Genomic DNA, 14,032 nt, shown 5'->3' on the forward strand with positions numbered 1-14,032 from the left:
GAAGACAAGGATTGTATTTTACTATTTTGATTGTGTTTCTAAATCATCCATTTTAGACTAAATTACTCATCACAAGTTCAACTAAAGGACGGATTGCGTCAAGTTCATGTTGGTATAGAAATCCATCACCCCCTAATATTACATCGTGTTTTTAGGATTCTCGATAATGGATAGGGATCTGAAGGGGGTTCGAATCACGAGCAGGAGAGGTTGGAATTGATGGCTTCAGACACTTAATCAACCCTAAAATAAGCCGGTTCCGAACCCGCAATTCAAAATTAGAGAGGGTCGTGTTTTTAGGATTCAATCATATCTAAAGTGGATAATCCAACTAGTATCATTTAAAGGTTTCAAACAAGGTTTTGATTTAATATTTTGTTTGATCCAATGAGTCCAACACCATGCAAATTAAGATTGGCTTTGACTTAGTATGACTCAAGATTGACAAAGGTTCGACTCTACTTTGAATTCATTCATTACGATTATCAGAACTTTGGATCGGGTTCAAGTTGGATTGGTGCTTAAATTGGTATCAATTTTATTAACTGACTTGATTTCATAAATGTAAATTTTAATTATTTTGAAATTACAAAAAAAAAAAAAAAAAAACCTTAGATAGATTAATACATTAATTTATCAGCAAATATATTTTGCTATTAATTCATCCATCTATATCCGATTATTATGATAAGAGAAGGGTAGGTATTATTGACACAGATCCATATTATTTATTAACTCTTAAATTACAAAAGCATCTCCACTTAAACAACAAAAAAATATAATAATTTACAAAGGCATCCTCAGTTAGATCCTACATGTATTTTTCTATAATAATATATAAGAAAAATTACTAAAAGAGGGTTAAATATTTTTTTTTTAATTACCAAAAACGAATTAAATCACTAGACTTTTCAACATTTTAGTAACTCGTTAAACTATCCATTGTTTTAATAACTTGCTTGAACTCTCTCTTAGTAATTTTCCCTAATATATAAAAATAATATTTATTTTTTTTAAATTCATGTGACAAATAACAAAATGTACAGTAATTAAAACCCACCATTCAGTCGAACTACCAGCTATACATATAATATCTTAATAAAATATTAAAATATAAGTGCATAATTTATATATGTTCTAAGATATTATACAAGATCGATCAATCCAAAAACCAATCTCATGAATTATCTAATTGGATCAGACATGCCAATCCTAAACCTAGCCCCGGCTCAATGTTTGGGATCATCCAAGAGGCCAGGAACCACATGCTGATCCCATTTCTTTGTGTCCTTAACTATAATACTATGCAAATACTTTCTAAGTTTTGGATGATATCTGCCCATCACCATATAATCATCATCGACGACTCACATTGAAACGCAATTCATGCCATATGCCTGTTTGTACCATATCAAATCCAGTTGAACACATCCAAACATCATATATTAGACACATTTTTCAATGTCTCAAATCTATTTTACAGACCGTTTGAGAATGGGCTACCATACATACCCAATGCACTCCGATACACTGAATAAGCTTCAGAAACTACAACTGTCTAATTCTTTCTGATCAAAATTTGGTTGAGTAGCAAAACCGATCAAAGCCCCACAATCAAAGGGCCCGTGGTATGATGGTGAGGTGTCGTCACAACTATCAGTCATGATGACAACAATGGTAGAATCAGCCTACCATCTTGACATCTGTAGCCATCCGTTTCTCTTCAGAAGCATAGGGCTCCGGGGCTGATGCAACAGGATCTGGAAATTGGTTCGATGTAGACTTTGATTCTATTCCCGTAAACGGACTCCTTGTTTGAGCAGTACTTGAGTCTATATCCATGGCAGAAGTTCTGGGAGGGGATGGGGGTTGCACCTCAACATCAGGGTAAGCAGCCTTGAACCTTGCTCGCAACCCTTCATCAACCAGTCGCACCCCACTCAATTGGTTACCAAGTGATATCCACCTGGATAAATTGATTGACAAGGAACAGATAGCAAACCTGATTAAATTAATCGGGAAGGGAAGCTACACAATAAACAGAGACAACAGTTGCATACATACACATGGAATTTTCTGTTACACTACGTTGTGTTTTCATACCCAAAATGTATCACAGAGATCAAAAAGGAAACTATAGCCAAAGGTTACTAAAGCATACCCTGCGTGTGTGTTGTGCATTCGAGCAAACAATTCCAGCTTTCTTGTCCTTGGACTTATCCTCTCCAGTAAAGGGTACATCTGCAACCGCATTTAAAAAAACTTCAGTTTGCACCAGCTACATCTACTCTAGATATTTTCAGAACTACTAGTACGGGTCAACAAAAAGACTTGGCATCCTAGTTACCTCATCTGGTTTACGACTTGTCTCTCGAACCTCAGCTACAATGACATCTGTATCTATGTTCCTGTTTACTTCTGGGTTCCCCTTAACCCCAACAAGGCAATGTTCCTTGCTGTGATTGAGCCAATGGCCTGTGCGTCCCGTTCTGATAATTCTTTGTAGTTGATTAGTCTTCACCCAAATGAGCTCCTCGATGTTCTTATATCCCCAAAGTTCTAAACTGAGGAACATAATCAAATGTATGTCAGATTATATGAACTTTACAAACATAAAAGAATGGATTTCAAGATAATCAAATTAGTATGCAGCATAAATAGGATATCCCTCTTGCTTAATATTTAAATGAATATCAATAATCTTAACTAGAAAATCATCATCATCAAATCCTTGTCCCAAAAATATGGAACCAATGTTGCTCCTCCATTCAATTCTATCTAAAGCCATGTCTTCTACATTTTTCTCTCTTGTTTCCAATTTTTTCCTCTTTTTTGTAGGTTCGAGTGTGAAGGATGGATTTTGATCCCAAGTCAGTATTATTACAACACCAATTCTACAACCTCATCCAGATGGCACCTTCAAAGCCATGTCCTATATTAACCCAAGAAAGTTCATAGCTGCTCTCACTACCTCAATTCACACCCTTTTTAGTCTTCCTCTTTATGTCTTAAAATATTTTCCTTATAATGTGGACTGTTATCTGTCTTCTTTGCAAATGACCAAACCATCACAATTGATCTTCCCTTGGTTTATCACCTATTGGGGCAACTCAATGTTACATTTTGCGCAATTGAGTTCATTTCTAATTTTGTCTTCCTTAAATGACTTCCCACTAAATGAGATATCCAAATTAGACAAGCACAGAAACTCAATTAAGAGGATTAAGTCATTTTATTGCTCACCAACAACCACCCATCTCCATCAACAACTGAAGAGTGGTTTATAAAGACAGTGTCTCTGTTTGTACTGCATTTAAAAATATTAAAAAAAAAAAAAAAAAAGGGCATGGTGTTTGATATTCCCAGGATAGACATGAGTTCAATCTCTTCAGGGATATAGTCACCAAAAGTTGCCAAGTGGTTATGTTTTTTCAGGCAGAACTGTTTAATCCATCCAACAATCCTACAATGTTAAAAGATCACCAACTAAAGATCCTAATCACAAGATAGTAAAAGCTAAGATCTATTTATCAGGGAAAAAAAAAGATAGTAACAGATAAGCACATACCAGTCACGCCCAAGTTCCATTGAACGGCCAGTGACCCAAAGAAAAATTAGACCATCTGTCTGCAGTGCAGGAACATTAAGATTCCGCATTTCATCATCAGCCATCGTTCCATAAGGCAGCTCCATATGAATATCCCAAGGTGGATCAGCCATGATAACGCCAAACTGCCCTAAAATATCCATTCTAAATGACCGGATATCACAATGAATCCATTGTGGCTCACCAAGCTCTACCTCCGAACAATATTCAGCACGTTGCGATTTAATTGGTTTAGGGGGAGGAAGAGAAGCAGCTCCCATCATCATGGATGGTACATCTTGGGTTGAGTCAAGCTCGTAATGAACGTACTTGCACGTCTGTCGATGGGAAAAAAAAGAATCTATATAACTACAGGCTAGGAAACCACAAAATCATGATGAACTGTGGAGATACAAATCACCTTCATGTGGCGACAAGTATCCAGAAACGAGCAGTCCCCTAAATTAATATCAGTGTGTAGAGCAATTATGCGCCGAAAATGAACCTGATAACATGAAGTGTGTCAATCAGAACAACGTTAAGTAATGCTATCATTCATGTGCATATTATAAATATGTGCCCTTTCCCTAATGAAATTTAAATGAACAGAACTAGAATCAGCATTGGGAATGTGAAACTTCTGTTTTAACTTTTAAGACTATGCAAGCTAAAAACATTGAGCTCTATAATTCATAATATATTGCTCCGATAATTAATAATGTATACCATGCGCATAATAAGCATGACTAGAATCATCATTGAGCATGTAAAACTTCTGTCTTTAGACAAAGCAAGATAAAACACAGAGCTCTATAATTCATTATATAACGCTACAAACTCCAAGCCAATAAATAATTTTAGCATTTTATGAATAAAATGTAACCCCAACTTTTGCATGGGGCAACTTAATTAATGCCATCACATGGGCATATAATGCGTTCTTCCCCTAATGCAAATTAAAATAAAGATAACTAGAATCATCATTGGGCATGAGAAACTTCTGTTTTCAGACAAAGCAAGATAAAACATGGAGACTCTATATCTCATAATAAACGCAACAAATTCCAAGCCAATTAATTATTGTAGCATTTTAAGAATAAAATGTAGCAGTGATATGCACAGACCTCCATATTTGGGAGAAGTTATTTATATGATAGAAGAATTTTTTTTATCAATAATATGCCAAAGCAAGGGACTAATACAAATTTATGATGCCGTAAATGAACATAAGTGATCCTTAAGCCAAAGCCAAACACTGCTCCTATTTTCATTTTTATAGATGATAGAAACCACCACCAGTTCTTACAAACCTTCCCACATGCAACATATGAACTAGATTGTCGTCGACAATCTTCTTTAGTTAAGGCCGAACAGTACTCCTTTACTTGAGAACCACCTTTGCTTTTGAACTGAAACAAAATTCAAAAACAATTTTAAATAAATCTTTGGAGTCAAAGATGAATACAAACATGAGACATAGATACCAATCAAAAAAACATGAGATATAAGCATTCTTCAATACATCTATAAAGCCACTACCCACCAGAAACACAGAATCTGAAATATGAAATAGAATAAGCTCTAATTTCATTATTAGGAGACACGGAAGAATGAGAATTTACTGTAGAACATGATTTTTTATATATAAACCAAACTTATTTGTATCCATAGAATAAGAACACATATGAATCAGAAATTTCAAAATATAATGAAGTATTCTAATGCAAAGAACAAAAATTGGAAGACGACTTTGTAGATTGCTTTTGTTCACCAAGATTCGGTTTCTCAATTTTCAATCTTATATGAATCTGAAAAGAAACTGTAAGAATTCTAAATAGGGGTGGAAGCTAACTTATCAGGATCCTATATTACTTTAACAGCAAACTCATTGCAGTGGGCCTAGAATTTCCAAACCTTGGCAGCCACAGCAGTTTCTTTGGCAGTTGGTCGGTGGATGAGGTCCAAAAGCTCCTCCCCAGTCTTAGACTTCTGCAACTCCCTGAACGATTTCTTACTCAGCAATGCCTCAAGATCCTTCATATCATCTTCTTCAGTTCTTGGCTTCAAAGTTGTCGAATTATGGCCACTCATTGTTGCATTCATTCCCAATGGTGGTCTATGAAGAGGAGGAACACCACCCATTACTCGAGGAATCCCCGCCAATCCCATACCTCGTGGACCACCTCTCGGGACCATCATCTGTCCTGGAGCTTGAAACATCTGCGGCAACCACATCTCCGGAGGCCTAGGGATAGCTCCTCCCATCCCGAAAACCACCCCATTACCATCGATTCCACTTGTCATTGTCAATTGTTGCATTTGATTACCATCAACCTGATTTAATTCTTGTTGCTGATGAAGTTCGGAACTTTCAGGTAATTCCTTAATGAGTCGATTACGATCGATCGCCAAAACCATAACTCTTGATTTCCCACTAACCACAAACTCCTCTAATTCAACTCCACTATTATCATCCGCCATAGATCTCAACGCCATTTCGACTGCTAATATGGCACCGGTCTCTCCTCCTAGCTCGAGCAATGCAGATTTCTCAGACGTGGTAGCTGACTGATCATTCTCCAGCTTTCTTAGCACTGCAGCCGAATCGACCGGAGTAAATGGTACTCGTTCCAAGAGGCAAACAGCAACCATCGATCGAACAACTGAGAGAGAGCTTCCACTCCCATCGAGGACGACCGACATTTTCTCGCTATCAGATCGAAGAATTCTAGGGCTTTCAGGCGAGTGTTTTGAATGATTCTTCGATACTGGGGTTTTAGGTTCGACGGAATGACGTCGAGAGAAGTTTTCAGGCATGGATGGGCGGTTATCTAATGGATTTTTAGGGTTAGGGTTTGGTATTGGAATTGGGGTTGGGTTGTATTCACGGCCATTGAAGGCTGAGACGACCTTGAGAGAGAGATCAAGAGATGAGACGAGGTCAGGAACTAGGGTTTGCAGAGATGCTATACGTTCTTGTTGAACGAGGCGTTGGGTTTGAATGCGAACTTCAAGCCTCTGTCGCATCTCTTTAAAGGAGGCGATGTCATCGTTACTGTGTGATTGGTTCTCCATCTCCACCCTCCTTGCTTCTACGTTCTCTGCTTCTACTTGGAACTTTTGAGCTATAAAACGTTGGGAGACACGGCTCACACTCGTTGCACCCCATTTTTTTTAAAGGCTCACCAACAAAAAGTTGGAAATCTGGTCCGAAACCGAGACGACTCGTCTATACGTCTCAGCAACGTCCACAAACGATATGATAGACAAATCAAACGTATCTGTCAAGATTTAAAATCACAGTTCATTTTTCTTATTATTAAACGAGACAATTCGAGCATATAAAAAAACTCATCCGAGACTACTCGATCTCATTCATGGATGAGACAAGACGTAAAAATAAGTTTTAAATTAAAACTCAATCATGGTTTCAAAACTCATTTTGACGTCTTATCCAGTGCATGAACGTAACCGATTCGTCTCAAACAAATTATTTAATTTATTTGAGTCGTCGCATTCAACAATGACACAATGGACTGACTTGTGAAAATCACATTAAATTTGAGACAACTTGTCAATCAATCTCGTTAGTGGGTGATATCAAACACCCCAAATAGAAGGAACATGCTAGCGGATGCACCCAAACACGTAATCCGGACTACTCATCTATATGTTGGGTCAGCAGATTTGATGAACCCAAGCTTCATCAATTAAGAACATAAATGAAGGTGCTCACCAACATTCAAATTATAAGGAAAGCTAGAGATTAAAAAAAAAAAAAAACTAATGATAAAATGACTCAAAAAAAAAAAAAAAGCATACACAATATGTACTTGATTGACGTGGCAAGTGCACAGAACTGTAGACTTTTTCTATGTATCCCGAAGAAAAAGATTTATGGTTTTGTGCACTTGCCATGTCAGCTGAGTATAAACAAAGTACGGTTTTTCAAAGTTAGATTATCACATTATCTCGACTCTAAAAAAATGAGACGTTCTGTGCACTCCATATCTTATGTTAAGTGACTAAAGCACAACCATGAGCTCACAGACCATCTTCTCTATTGTAAAATGGTTTGAGGCTCCAACCTTGTTTCCTTATGACTTCGAAATCTAACACATTTTCATCCAATCTTAAACTTGAAGTAGTCTAAATAGTAAATACTCTCTAATCTATCTGTAATCAAAAGTAGATCATATTACCAAAACAAATAACTGAGAGAAATCTGACATTGTTCTTTTCTTACTACTTCAACACCATTTTAGCCTTTGGTAGGCATATAATTCAAAACTCAGCTCATCCGTCTCTGGTTGAGATATATATAATTGAAAATGGGATATAGTTAGATTTTGAGTTCGATACCCAGTATGAGCAGTATTTCCTCAGGGGACACCCCGCAAGGACGCCTCACTTACCTGGCCGTAGCTTCGGCCCTGGCTCTTCCCGTCCCCCTAGTCGGATGTAAGTTCAGACACCCTCAGTAATAAAAAAATAAAAAATGGGATATAGTACAAGAAGACCTAAGGCAGATGCAATGAACCTGAAGAATTTCACTAAGAACACTGGGAATTTTCCAATTTAAATCAGGTGTTAACACCTTACAAATTACCACACCAAACATATTTTAGTCTTCAGCGATGGAGTGTTTGGGAATTGGGATATCATTCGTATTTGAACTTTCATAAAGAAATTATTTACAAAAGTAAAGTAAAACAAATAAAAAGGAAAATCTTCACCAGACATTCCTCCTCTACTTCCATTTGAACTACTAAATATTGAATTCATCGTGAATTATAGACAGAATTATTCTTAAATAAGTTGCTTCTATGTAAAAAACTACATTTCCTTGTTCTGGGGTTTAATTAGACAGCAGGGCAGCCTTTAGCAAGAACTCCCTTGGCAGTTGGGCAAGAAGCCAATGGGCAACCATCTACGTTGGTTCCCCACCAGTCAATACTGGTTGAACCCAAGGCGAAGAAAAGTAACACTCCCATAAATGCAAGGCCTGCATCTAGACCCCCAGATAGAACATAATTGTGGCGACGCCACCATTCTTGCCGATACCTGAAGACAACAAAGCCAGAGATGAAACCAAGGAGGATCCAGCTGGTGTAGTTCACAGCAGTTGCTGGGGGTATCATTCCCGTGGCACTCAAAAGTACGGGCATGTTAATCAATCGGATCCAATTCTGTTTTGGAAAGGCCTTGTGAGCAAACCAGACTAAGATAGGGGCAATAGCCCCAACTAAGAAAAACCAATTGATGGTGGAATAATGGCCGAGATCGCCAAAAATTCTACGGGGACCAATCAACCCCCAGATGACGGATGCATCATAGAACACAGTATCCATTGGGCAAGTCCACGGGCTGTCTGGGGGAAGCAAGGAGGTGTCACAAATATGAGGGACAGCTGACATGAGCCACCATCCAGTTGCCAAGTACACGATCGTCGCTAGAACAGTTCCTACCACCTGCCAAACAGATTTCCACAATTCATTCATCATTATTCCTTCCCGTCGATGACATACATAATTATATAAAGATGAATGTTGAACGAAAGTAATCTATCTAAAGGGAAGGGAAACTAACTTGTGCCATGAACATTGTTCTAGGAGGAATTTTCATGTAGTGACCGAGCTTGAAGTCCGAAAGAAAGGTGAGGCTCTGCGTCATACTAATGTACCCATACACCTTGAAACACATGTTAGCAACAGGGCGCCCTGGATAAATGTACCCGATGATATATTCTGTGATGACATTCAAGCCTGGCACCTGTTTATTTGCAGGAGATAAGTCACAATGGCCAAATTAAATGACATACATGAACCTATAGTAGATCATCTAGTGAGTGGTACACTAGAAAAAAAATATTACTGGTGTAAGTGGAAAGGAAAAATTACCTGGCCTGTAGTAGCACAGAGGATTCCGATGGGCAAAGTGTAGAAAAGAGCGATGGCAAAAGCTAGTAACACCCCCCACCATGGCAACTGAACTTCCTCCTTGTAAAAAGAACAAGCGAAAATGATGACAGCTAAGTTCACCACAAGGATGATGGAGAACCACCACTCAGGAACTTGCTTATATTTGCTCATAAGCCTTGTGTGCACATCCATCTTCTTCTCATTCAAGGCAGATTTGGTCAATGCCCATATTTCTCTGTGTTGTACATCCAAATGAATGAGCTTAATTAGCTTGGCAGACCAAGACAAATTGCAATGGGTGTGTTTGGGTTGAGGGGGGATCTTATCTCAACAGTGTCCCATTCCTATAGCAACATATGACGTCTGCGTGACACGTTTTTATGGGAGATTAAATACATCAGGCTGCATGCCATGTATGAGACAGCTTGGTTAGGAGCCCGATGTGTTTTAAATTTCAACCAAAATGTGCCAGGTAGATACTGTTCCTATTCTCCAGGAACAGAACACCTTACCTGATCAATATATGTTTTTAATTGGGATTGACTTATCCATTCTAAGGAAAGAAAAATGGAATAACAATCCTTTTGAAGGATAAGCATTATTTCCACACCCTACAATCCCCTGTGCAACTTAAACTATCCAGGATGTGCAGGGTCTGCAACCAAACACCCCTACATAAGGTTCCTACCTATATATCATCCTCATTTCAGTATTTCCACTTGTTAGAGGTTTCAATGAGTAAAACTACATTACATTATTATTAGTACCTTCCATGAAAGATGCCGACATGGACGATGGTAGCAGGAAGAGCAGCAAAACCGATACCATAGGACATGGCAAATAAGGTGCTGAGGTAGAGTGGTCCACTACGCTTATAGGCATTGAGGTCAATGTTGAAGTTGGAATTGACGATACTAGAAATGTCATAGCGAGACCCACTTGATGTGAACATATGGTTGGAGTATAGAGGAAAGGTTTTAGCCTTGAAGATGTCAAGCCAATATGTTACAGGTACCATGACGTATATGAAGACAAAAAACCCGGCCGCCACATTGGCAGTAGCAAACCATGGGCTGGCAAGTGGGCTCCCTAGGTAAGACACAACAGTGGACCAGTCGAGCCCAAAGGCACCAATACCAAGCCCTTTCGAACCTGAGCCTAATTGATGGACCAGGGTGGACTTGGGCAATACCCAACAGACCCAAGAAATAGATGTTAGCATTGGGAATAGGTAGCCTGGAAAGACATAGTAGGCGAAACTGCACGTTAAGACGATCAAGAAGAATTGGGTCCGCGATACTCCACCTTTAGGCCTTTTTTCTTTCTCATGTAAGGCCCTGTAACAAAATATTTGTGATTGATCAGATCATTTTTGGAGGAACATAACAATACCATACATATCATGCACCAAAAACTGGATAGTCAAAGTAAAGACCCACTGAATAGCAAATTAATAGTTTCTCTTCCTTAGTATTACCCCTTTTTGACTTTAGCAAACAATGCCATAATGCTTGCACCCTCATCATGATATCATATAGTATGTGCCATCATCCCTGGACAGTCATGCCAAGGTACACCATTGGATGGTCTCAAGATTTGAAACAATTTGAACGACAGTTTGCAACCTTTACTCTATGAGGGTGTTGAAACTGACTTAGTTTTAGTTTCCACACAGGGATTTACTGTGATTCTCACATTTCTGACGTGGAGGTGGCTACATAACCCTAGATGCTTTTTACTCATATATCAATGAAAGACATCTATGGCTATCACATCAATGCAGTGAGAATCACAGTGAAAAACAAAGTCCCCCAAGGATTTTCCCTCATGGTAAGTTCCCACTAAAAAAACGGTTCATGAGTAGCCAAATATAACACCAACAGAGTGTTTTGTGCAGTCCAATAAAAGTTTTGGTCAAAGTATCTTTATACCCCTTTGATTTTAAATGGGTATAAAGGTAAATTCATGACTAAAGTTTTTATTTTATTTTATAAATGTATTCTCACTATATCTTTATATACACTAAAAACCATATAATTCTTTTTTTTTTTTTTTTTTTTTTTAAATAAGGTTCTTAATTTACGATCTTCACGGTTTTGAATGGTCCTTAAGTCAAATGTAGCACTTAGAGGGTGTTTTTATGCAGTCAAATAAAAGTTTTGGTCAAGTTGTAGATGTGATTTTGAAATATTTAGCTATGAAAAAAACAATTACATACCCCTCTCTAATCTTTCTAAGATGACATTAGCTCTACACTGAGCCCTCTCTCATAGACTAATTGGAAATGACCTAAATATCTTCAACTTCTAATCAAAAGCCTAAATAGTTTGGCCTCACTGCAAGAAAATCTTGACTTCACCCTTTATATGGGCAAATTCACGACTAAGGGTTTTTTTTTTTTTTAATGTATTCCCACTATATCTTTGTCTACTTTGAAAATCATCAAAAAATTCTTAATTTATGATCTACACCGATGCTTTTGAATGCTTCTTAAGTCAAAATGTTAAAAATTAATAATTATGAAATTATAATATATTTTATTGACTCAACAGTGTTGACTCATAAATCAAGGAGTTGACTCGACTAAATGAACAACTCGAAAATACTTTTGGGTGTAAAACATGGTTGTTCCCAAAATCTTATCAACTACAACACACTTAATGTAAATACATACCTAAATAACGAGACCTGAACAAGGTTGGACGGCCACCACATCTCTGCTGGTTGGACCAGATATCTCCGGAAAATCCCAGCAAATCCAAATCCCAAAATCTGTCATTAATTAATTAATTCAACATAAGCCAAAGTTATCAAAGTTCACAAAAAAAAATTATTTTTAATTAGACCAACTATTTCTAATACTATATATATATATGGGTCCCCGTTCAGTAACAAACATTTTGGCAAAACATTTTTCAAAACATGGGTTAGAGGTTTTGGAATGGGCTGATTTTTGGTGAGGATGATATCTACGGTGAGGAGATCATCCTCACCAAAAATCAGCCCATTCCAAAACTTCTATCCCCAGTTTACAAGTTGAAAAATCGTGGACCGTCCATTTTTTATAAACCATTTTTGATGGGGTTAGAAGTTTTGGAATGGGCTGATTTTTGGTGATGATGATCTCCTCACGGTAGAGATCAGTTTCACCAAAAATCAGCCCATTCCAAAACCTCTAACCCATGTTTTGCCAAAATGTTTGTTGCTGAACACTTCCATATATATATTACCAAATTATATATGATTTGAACCAATTTACTAACTAATATTCAAACAAATTACTAATTTAATTCCAAAAGAATAAAAAAAAAAATTATTATCATTCGATAAAGGTTGTAAGTATTCCAATCCCATAATCGAAAAAATATCACTGAATCCTATGGTTAAAAATCACCAATCAATAGTTTTAGCAGTTCTAGTAGGTGGGCCCAAAAAAAAAAAAAAGTAATTTTGTTTTAATAAATAAGTATACCTGAGTAGTCATCATAAGGATGAAGGCCACAAAGAAGGTGAGTTTCCTTTTGTAGAAAAGTTTAACAGCACTCATGATGTGAGTTGCATAAACAGACCCGGCGCCAGCGTTAGCAAAGATTGTGATCAAAACGTGTTCTTTAACATTGAACGGTCCAGGATTCAAAGTAAACTCCCATCGTGAACCCTTTAAGAACACACGATCAGTGATGGTTTTGGCCATTAGATGACCTAATGGAACCACAGCGATCTGTGCTGATATTGATGTAATGCTTAAAGGATTGCTTCTGTACCAGAAAAACTGATTTAAGAACGATAATAGTATACACGAAACCGTTCCAAGAACCCACATTCGGAAGGTTAAAACGGGAAGAGAAGGATCATCTGTCGTAGGTACTGTAAGAGCGACTTGCTTCACCGGAGAGTTGTCAGATTCCGGTGAATCTACCGGCGGAGACTCAGATTTTTCGGCCATGGTGAGGCGTGAAGGTTATAAAGAGTGTTGTACGATTAGGTTGTTTTAGGTTGCTTTCTATAACAAATGAAAATACTGACAATCATGAACTAGGTTAAAGAGAGCGAGAGAGAGAGAGAGAGAGAGAATCTTTTAATTAGACAACACTAGTGGGAGAGATGAGTAATGCTGGGTTGACTTTAGAATGTATTGCGACTTCAAGTGGAGGTGTACACATAACCGTAGATTCTTTTAATACGTATCTCGAGGAAACTATTTATGGTTATCACATCAACGCATTGAGAATCACGGTAAAAAACAAAAAAACAAAAAAACACAAAATCCGGGTGGAGATTGATGTGATGCGAAGGGGATATCTTCCTTTTAAAATATCTTCTTATCATTATATGGGATAATAGACAAAGGGGAAAATAGAATTTTGATAGATAAAAAAATTTATACAAAGAATTAAGTATTAGTATTTAAAAAAAAAAAATGGATTGAAAATATATAAGTTTCCAGTTTTAAAGATAATTAATTTTATTTTTTTTGGAAGAAAAATCAAAATAGAATTTTGAATGAAAAAATCTAGTATTTTTT

General features: G+C 37.3%; 2 protein-coding genes across 2 annotated transcripts; both read right to left on the reverse strand.

Moving 5' to 3' along the window:
- Positions 1 to 1,421: 1,421 nt before the first annotated feature.
- Positions 1,422 to 6,791, reverse strand: LOC147389987 (N(6)-adenosine-methyltransferase MT-A70-like). The gene is made up of 7 exons (XM_086418288.1): positions 5,501 to 6,791; positions 4,897 to 4,995; positions 4,008 to 4,091; positions 3,569 to 3,924; positions 2,348 to 2,564; positions 2,162 to 2,241; positions 1,422 to 1,966 (listed from the first exon to the last, which is right to left on the reverse strand). Exons 1-7 carry the CDS (start codon positions 6,659 to 6,661, stop codon positions 1,684 to 1,686), a joined length of 2,280 nt encoding a protein of 759 aa, XP_086274414.1. The 5' UTR covers positions 6,662 to 6,791; the 3' UTR covers positions 1,422 to 1,683.
- A 1,343-nt stretch (positions 6,792 to 8,134) lies between these two features.
- On the reverse strand, positions 8,135 to 13,574 carry LOC147389988 (oligopeptide transporter 7-like). Its single transcript, XM_086418365.1, has 6 exons — positions 12,980 to 13,574; positions 12,182 to 12,279; positions 10,275 to 10,844; positions 9,487 to 9,742; positions 9,176 to 9,358; positions 8,135 to 9,057 (listed from the first exon to the last, which is right to left on the reverse strand). Exons 1-6 carry the CDS (start codon positions 13,451 to 13,453, stop codon positions 8,449 to 8,451), a joined length of 2,190 nt encoding a protein of 729 aa, XP_086274491.1. The 5' UTR covers positions 13,454 to 13,574; the 3' UTR covers positions 8,135 to 8,448.
- Positions 13,575 to 14,032: the final 458 nt, after the last annotated feature.

The sequence above is a fragment of the Akebia trifoliata genome, chromosome 12, assembly GCF_017979445.1.
Source record: "Akebia trifoliata isolate Shusen 1 chromosome 12, ASM1797944v1, whole genome shotgun sequence".
Taxonomy (NCBI): Eukaryota; Viridiplantae; Streptophyta; class Magnoliopsida; order Ranunculales; family Lardizabalaceae; genus Akebia; species Akebia trifoliata.

What these genes read in the sequence shown, in the direction of transcription:
- LOC147389987 (XM_086418288.1), bottom strand. Translation starts at nt 6,661, where the DNA reads ATGGAGAACCAATCACACAGTAACGATGACATCGCCTCCTTTAAAGAG. An exon ending in ATACTTGTCGCCACATGAAG is followed by an intron (nt 3,925 to 4,007) that starts GTGATTTGTATC and finishes TCCCATCGACAG; the next exon opens with ACGTGCAAGTACGTTCATTA. An exon ending in CAAGTCGTAAACCAGATGAG is followed by an intron (nt 2,242 to 2,347) that starts GTAACTAGGATG and finishes ATGCGGTTGCAG; the next exon opens with ATGTACCCTTTACTGGAGAG.
- LOC147389988 (XM_086418365.1), bottom strand. Translation starts at nt 13,453, where the DNA reads ATGGCCGAAAAATCTGAGTCTCCGCCGGTAGATTCACCGGAATCTGAC. An exon ending in TCCTTATGATGACTACTCAG is followed by an intron (nt 12,280 to 12,979) that starts GTATACTTATTT and finishes AATTAATGACAG; the next exon opens with ATTTTGGGATTTGGATTTGC. An exon ending in GAACAATGTTCATGGCACAA is followed by an intron (nt 9,058 to 9,175) that starts GTTAGTTTCCCT and finishes TCTGTTTGGCAG; the next exon opens with GTGGTAGGAACTGTTCTAGC.